Source organism: Gossypium raimondii, chromosome 13, assembly GCF_025698545.1.
Source record: "Gossypium raimondii isolate GPD5lz chromosome 13, ASM2569854v1, whole genome shotgun sequence".
Taxonomy (NCBI): domain Eukaryota; kingdom Viridiplantae; phylum Streptophyta; class Magnoliopsida; order Malvales; family Malvaceae; genus Gossypium; species Gossypium raimondii.
The window spans coordinates 51,973,854-51,980,935 of record NC_068577.1 but is presented as its reverse complement, the minus strand read 5'-3'; the positions used below and the strand labels follow the sequence as shown (position 1 = coordinate 51,980,935).

General features: G+C 32.5%; 1 protein-coding gene across 1 annotated transcript; it reads right to left on the bottom strand.

Annotated features, from left to right (window-relative positions):
* Positions 1-2,335: 2,335 nt before the first annotated feature.
* Positions 2,336-5,681, bottom strand: LOC105781680 (uncharacterized). Its single transcript, XM_052627143.1, has 2 exons — positions 4,863-5,681; positions 2,336-2,431 (listed from the first exon to the last, which is right to left on the bottom strand). The coding sequence occupies exons 1-2, from the start codon at positions 5,679-5,681 to the stop codon at positions 2,336-2,338; spliced, it is 915 nt and encodes a 304-aa protein (XP_052483103.1).
* Positions 5,682-7,082: the final 1,401 nt, after the last annotated feature.

Below are 7,082 nucleotides of genomic sequence, written 5' to 3'. Positions count from 1 at the left end.
CAACAGACGATATCATAGCAGGCGTACCATCACCCATTAAAAGAGAGGACGTACCTGAATATGGAACGGCAACACGCAGGGCGAAGGATCTTGACACACGTGATTACTGGCACCCGAATCAGGATACCAGGATGTAGTGCCAGCTGGCCCAGGAACCGGAGAGTTAGAGCCATCTCCACTAATCCCATGTTGTGTGGAGTTTATATGCGAACCGGAGATAGACGGATCAGCATAGTCAGACGCATGTAGATCTCCCAACCTAGGAAGCCCAAAACACAGATTGGACACTGAAAACACACGGGCTCGCGGTTTAGTACGCCACAGAACACCAACATTACCAGATGGCTTAGCCGGGTCAAGCTGCACATTATTCGAAACAGGGTTAGGTGCTAATAAAGAAGCATTCAGCCCAATATCATTCGGCCCATTATCATGAGCAGGCCCAAATCCCCTATCTAATCCATCATTCGGCCCATGATTAGGCCCAAGCACATTCGACCCATAATTCTAAGAAATATAGGTAAGTTCTAAGAAACTAAAGAATTCTTAATGAACAATGTTTTCAATTCTGAATTTAAACTTCTAACCTGTTCAATACAAAGCCAATCGTGAACATTTATAGACTCTCTAACTAACTACTTTTCTTAACAATATAGTTAACAACTCAACTAATCTGTAACTACTTCTTTAACAGATTTATTATTCTTAACACAGATCTGTTGCGCTGTATGAATTTTCATGAACATTTGGATTTTGGTTCTTCTGTTAGTCTTGGTTTGAAACGTCGGTGGTGCTCTATTCCTTGCGGTGAAGGACTGCAACAAGAATGTACTAAATCAAGAATATGCTTAAGGTCTTTTTTATAAGGACGATTTTCATTTTCGAACCGCATCTTTGTGCTTTGCACACTTATTTTGAACCAAGAAAGAGCTAAACGAACGAATTCATTAACGTCTCCACCATTTCCCATTACCATGCGATATAACTCGAAAAGCACGAAGAAAGGAAGCTGGTTTTCGAGCAGTAACAAACCATACAAAATATTATCTTGAACAAGTCGTCCCAGTTTGCAAACATCTTGGGGATACTTGTTCCGAAATAGGTCAACAACAAAGCGTAGACCATCATTTCTACAAACTGGTCAAATCAAGGCAGAAAGCTTCTTCATAACATTTGCAAAACTCATTCTTCTAAATTTTTCAAGGACTTGGCAAATTCGCTGAAATCAAGCTTGGTTTCCTAAACAATCTTATCGAAGCAACTTCGTTTAATCACTTCCATCGTCCTCAAGTGTTGCTTACCATGGTGATACAAGCGGTTCATATGCTTTTTTATTTACTTGACGTAGTCGATATGACACTTTACAAATTGCCCACATATTTGCGTCACCTACCCTCCACTGTTATAAAAGTAGGTTAATTTGTTTTTTAATAGAAAAGGAAAAACAACTATAAAGAGTTTCTCAATTACCTGGGGAATATGATTGGAAGGTTGCAAAACCCTAGTTGGTTTTATAAACAGAACCATTGTTTGGTGCCTCAAGCTTTGTCGCCCATTACTTCAAGATTTAACACTCATATATACACACACTCTCTTTCTAATAGTATGTTTGGTTGCTGAGAAACCCCAGAAAAGAATTCAAAGGAAAATCTAAGTCATCTTTTCTTTATCTTGTGTTTTAGTTAAAAAATTTCAAAGATTCAACTGACTGAGTCATTACTGATTCTTGTTTTCCCTAATTGATAATTGAAGTGGAATTTCATTTTGTTTTTGTTTCTTGAAATTTCGCTTATTGAAATTTTAGATAAATTTTGAATGATTATATATTGGAAGTTTTATTTCGCCACTTAATACTATATTATTATAAATAAATATCAAATAATTATAAATTTTAAATCTTTTATATTTTAAATGTTCATTTTAATTCTTAGCCACTTCAAAGGTAAGAAAAGAAAAACTTAAATTCTTTACTTTTACTTTACTATAGTATTTTAGTTTGGATTTTATGAACGTTATGCCCTTCCTATAAGTATCACGTTGTGGGTTTGTGAAGAAAATAAAATTGATAGAAAGTACTAAATATTTTTTCAATTAAGATGGTTGTAATACCCAAATTTTGCCCGACCTAATACAGATATTAAAACCCAAATATAAAAATAAAAAAAATTTAAAAGTCCAATAAAATTAGTCCAGTTTACAAACCAAAATAAATTAAACCTAAACCCAAGTTACCAACCCAAAATTAAACCCAAATACAACCCTAGCCCGAATGCCCACTAGCCTTAACCACAAATCAAAAAACCCTAACAGCTTGCAGCAAGCCATCGCGCCGCAATCAGGCTCTACCCTCGCACGTGCGCCACCGCCTCCACGCCACGTGCCTCCAGCTGGTCTCTGCGCCGTGCCACGTCATTGTACGGCCTCCGTACACCTACAGAAAACCAACAGCACATAAAGGAGCAGGAAAAAGAAAAAACAACAAAAATAGCGAAAAATGACAGATTTTGGATTTTTTCCTTCCCTTTATTATTTTTTATTTCTTCGGTATATAAACCGATGGCAAATAGAACATAGAAAAAAAAGGCTTACTGTATCAAAAAAATGAAATCAATACACAAGAAAAGATTTTCTTTTTCTTCCGTTCTATTTTCTTCTCCGATGGCTTTTCTTTCTTTTTCCGTTTGTTATTAACCTCATATATAAGTATATATATAGAGCAAATAAAAAAAAGGAGGGAGTTAGAGGTCTTACCTAGAGACGCCCTCGGATCCGCGCGAAAAGGAGCCAAAAAGCCCTTTGTGGTGAGGCTCCGACCACCGTTCACGGTGGAATTGCGGCGGAGGAGCTGTGTAAAGAGCTAGGGCCGAAACCCTAGTAGAGAAGCCTCAGTTTTTTTTTTATTTCAAGCGCTGTCAAATGTTTTTTTAAGAAAATTTGGTTTAAATAGAAATTCCAAACGACGTCGTTTAGCAGCCTTTGACCCGTGTGGTGACCCGACCCGAGGGAAGGATCCTCGCGTTTTGGGTCTGATGGGATTATTGCGCAACAAGCCCCTCCGCATTTGTTTTTCATTTCAATCCGGTTTTTATCTGTTTTTTAATTGTTATCTCATATTTAGTTCCAATTCAATTGGGTCCATGATTAAACGACATCGTTTTCGATGATTAGGTTTGAGTGCCTGGATTTATGCACTTAATTGCTATAATGGTCCCTTTAATTTTAAGCCGTTCTCAATTCGTTTGTTTATCTATTTATTTCAAATCAGCCCTTAAAATTCTGTTTGAATTCGAAATAGGTCCACTTTTATTAAATTAATTGATTTATTGTTATTATTTTTATTAGTCATTATTATTATTGTTATTATTATTAGTCTTTTATATTTTATATTTTTATTTTTTTCTTAATCTTATTATATAGATCCTTTTATTTTATTATAAGATATTATTTTATGTTTTAGGTATTATTATTTTATTTTATTATACATTTCTATATTGTCTTAGTACAATTTATACTTTTTTATTTCATATATGTATATATATACATTTAACTTCAATTTTTTTCATAATAATATCTCAATTTTTTTATATATATGTGTATATCATATTAAATTATTTATAGTATACATATGTATATGTAATGATGTGCTGTTAATTTCAAATTGAAATTTTACTTCTTCTTTTTGCACAAATATTTTATCCATTTTAAATTTGCTATTCTACTTTACTTATTTTGACTTTTATATATTATTACTATACGTATACTATTATCTACATTAAGATTTTTGCTTATATAAATTAAAATGTACATATTAATTCTAAGATTTTTTTTTTTACAATTCTTTTGTAAAGATTCATTTAAACATTTTCTTTGTTTTTAGCATTATTATCAAATTGTTTTTTCTTCATATTATTTTATTTATTTATTTTATTTGTAATCAAAGTATCTTTAGGAATTTAATTATTAATTTATTAGATATCTAATTATTAATATTGATGTATTATATGCTTGATTGTTCATCAATGTAAATTTAGTCTGCCATTTATCATTTGTTTTGTATATTGCTATTCAATTATGTTGTTTGTAAGAATTGTATTTTATTAAAGCGCTACAATCATTGTATTTCATAGTTCCCAAAAAAGGCTTGATGTGCATAAGTTTTCGATGGAATTGTGCCCTAACTTACTGGGCTTCAATTCTTCTCGATGAATTTGGATGATCAAGAATTCATTTTGGTAAAACCATACAATTTAAAAAAAAAAAAGCTTTCAAGATTTCATAATGTTAGATCCTAACTTACTGGATGTGACATTCAGTTATCCCGGATTTAAAATAAAGGTAATGTTTGATGTTTGAGGACTTCGAGAAATCGAAACCTAACTTATTGGATTATGATTTCTCGTTTGATTTAAATGACCGAACAACCTTCTCAAAATGCATGAATTTTAAAATTTGAAAATTAAAAGATATACTTAATTTTGACGATTGAATTGTTGTACTCTAACTCACTGAGTGTGGCCATTTATTTCTTCAAAATGGGTACATCTTGCTATTCACTTTGGTATATTCAAATTTAAGCTTTAAAAGGATCGTATTTTTAAAATCTTTTCAAAATTTTAACCCTAAGACATAAAACAATCAATTTGGTACCGATTTTGGGCGTTACGAGAGTGTTAACCCTTCCTCGTATGTAACCGACTCCCGAACCTATTTTCTCAAAATTTGTAGACCTAAAATCGTTTTCAAGGTGATCCGATCACACCTCATTAAAAGATCGATGGCGACTCCCATTTTCATCTCAAAGTCGATCCCCTTTTTTCTAATTTTAAAAGTGGTTTCTTGAGTACTTCGGTATCTGTGCTAACCATTATATGTAACTTGCTCTCTATCCCGTGGTTCTGATCTTTCATGTTCTCAATATGGTCACCAAAGAAACTGATTCCAGCACCTTCCAGCTCTGTTGCGCTACGTATGAACTTCCATGAGCGTTGGGAATTTGGTTTTGCTGCTGCTGCTGCTGCTTTTGCTTTTGCTTTTGCTTTTGCTTTAAAAAGCTCATGTTGCTTTATTCCTAGAGGTGAAGGGTGTTCACAACTAAGTACTAAGTCCAGTAGATGCATGATACCTGTTTCGGGTAAACGACAAGGGGACACGCCGAATAAAGAAAGAGCAGAGCGAGCCAAGTGACGAACATCTCCTCCAGCAATGGGCACCATCGTCCGATACACCTCAAAAAGCACAAAGAAAGGAAGCTGGTTTTCTAGCAGTAATAAATCATGAAGAATGTCAGTTTGAATACGTCCCACTTCAAAAATATCTTCGGCTAGGTGAATCCCCCGGATTTGCTGAACAATAAAACAACCATCAAGGAGCATCATCTCAACAAGTTGGTCAGAGTCAAGGTAAAAAGCTTCTTCTTCATAGCATTTTCTAATTCGTGCTTCTAAGCTTCTCATGATCCTTGCAAGTTCATTGACGTTAGGGTTGTTTTCCTCAGCTATCTTCAGAAAGAAACTCCGTTTGATAACTTGCATCGCCTTCAAGTGTTGCTTACCATGGTGATAGGGACCAATTGAAACCACATTTGGTTCATAGGCTTTTTCATTCACTTCACGAAGTCTATGAGGCACTTTATATATACAGCCGCGATTTTCATTTACTTCAGCCACTTGAAGAGGAGCCATAGGTTTCACCTCCTACTAAAACTGGAAATAATTAATTTCTTAATTTAAGAACAAAACATAACTAATAAGTAAATAATATCAAGCACAAGAATATTACACTGTTTGATCTACTTCCATACAAAGGCAAAATTTATTTGTTTATTATTGCAATAAGAAACATTCCTTGTAATTGTAATATATCTATATATATATATATGCACTTTGTTAGCACATCTGCACATGTATTGAACATAGTTTATAAAGAAGATAGTTAGCAATTTCAATTAGAAAAGAAATAACAAACTTATACTCAACATCTCAATTTGTTAAAATAAATGTAAGCAAGCAAAATACATTTTCCTTGAGATTCATTTTGATAAATATTACTTACACTCAAAATTCAAATTAGAATTGAAAAAAATTATCATTTAAACATAATTTATCTGAAGTCCAGCCTCAAAAAATTTAATTTACTATAATAATAATAATAATAATTAATGGACTGTAAGCATATACAATAATAGCAGGGCTTTTCAATTACCGTTGATGCCGAAAGCAACGCAGACACAAAACCTTGAGCCTCCTGAACCTATCAGTTGCATAAAAGCATGGGATGATTAATATCTTAATTTAAAAAGAAAGATATATAAGTAATAAGTAAATAATATCAATGGACAACAAACTTGCACTGTTTATCTACTTCCCAACAAGGTCGAAATTTATTTATTCTTTTCTATGCTTGTAATTTTCAAAATATATCTGCAATATTGTTAATAAAGAAGATAGTTAGCAATTTTAATTAAAAAATAGTTGTAAAATAAATATTATTTTTAAATTTAATAAAGTTGCAGTCTCAACATACATATATAATTGACCTATCTAATGTTGGGCATAGAAAAGAAAATTTCGATTTCAGGTCAATAATCCGGTTTCAATTACAATTTTAATAATAAAGTTGGAGTACACTCTTATTGCACAATCTTTATTTTTAAATATTTTACTATATTCCTATACAACACTTATCACCCCTTGATCCTATTTGTGGAATTTAAAAACTTTATCGATAGTACAAGACGTTTAAGGATTTTGTTTTCTTATTTACAAGTGTTGTATTTTTTTATTTTTTATTATCATTTTATTTAAGTATTTTCTAAATCAAGTTTGTTGATGTTAACATTAGATGTGCTCATGGGCCGAGCCGGGTCCTACAAAAAAATTAGGCCCGTTTGCTATGTCTGGGCTCAACTCAACCCAAAAAATAGGCCTAAAATTTTACCTAAGTCCGGTCCAGATAAAATGCTAAAACCCGAGCCCAGACCACCCGTATTAATTTTTTATATTATTTTTAAATATATATATAATACATCAAAAATACTAAAAGTATTAAAATAATTATTTCCCAACAAATTGAAAATAAATTTT

Bases quoted from the DNA above. Each gene is read 5' to 3' on its own strand.
- LOC105781680 (XM_052627143.1), bottom strand. From the start codon at position 5,681: ATGGCTCCTCTTCAAGTGGCTGAAGTAAATGAAAATCGCGGCTGTATA. The intron at 2,432-4,862 runs GTTAGCACAGAT...GGTTTTCTGTAG, and splicing joins AGAGCAAGTTACATATAATG to GTGTACGGAGGCCGTACAAT.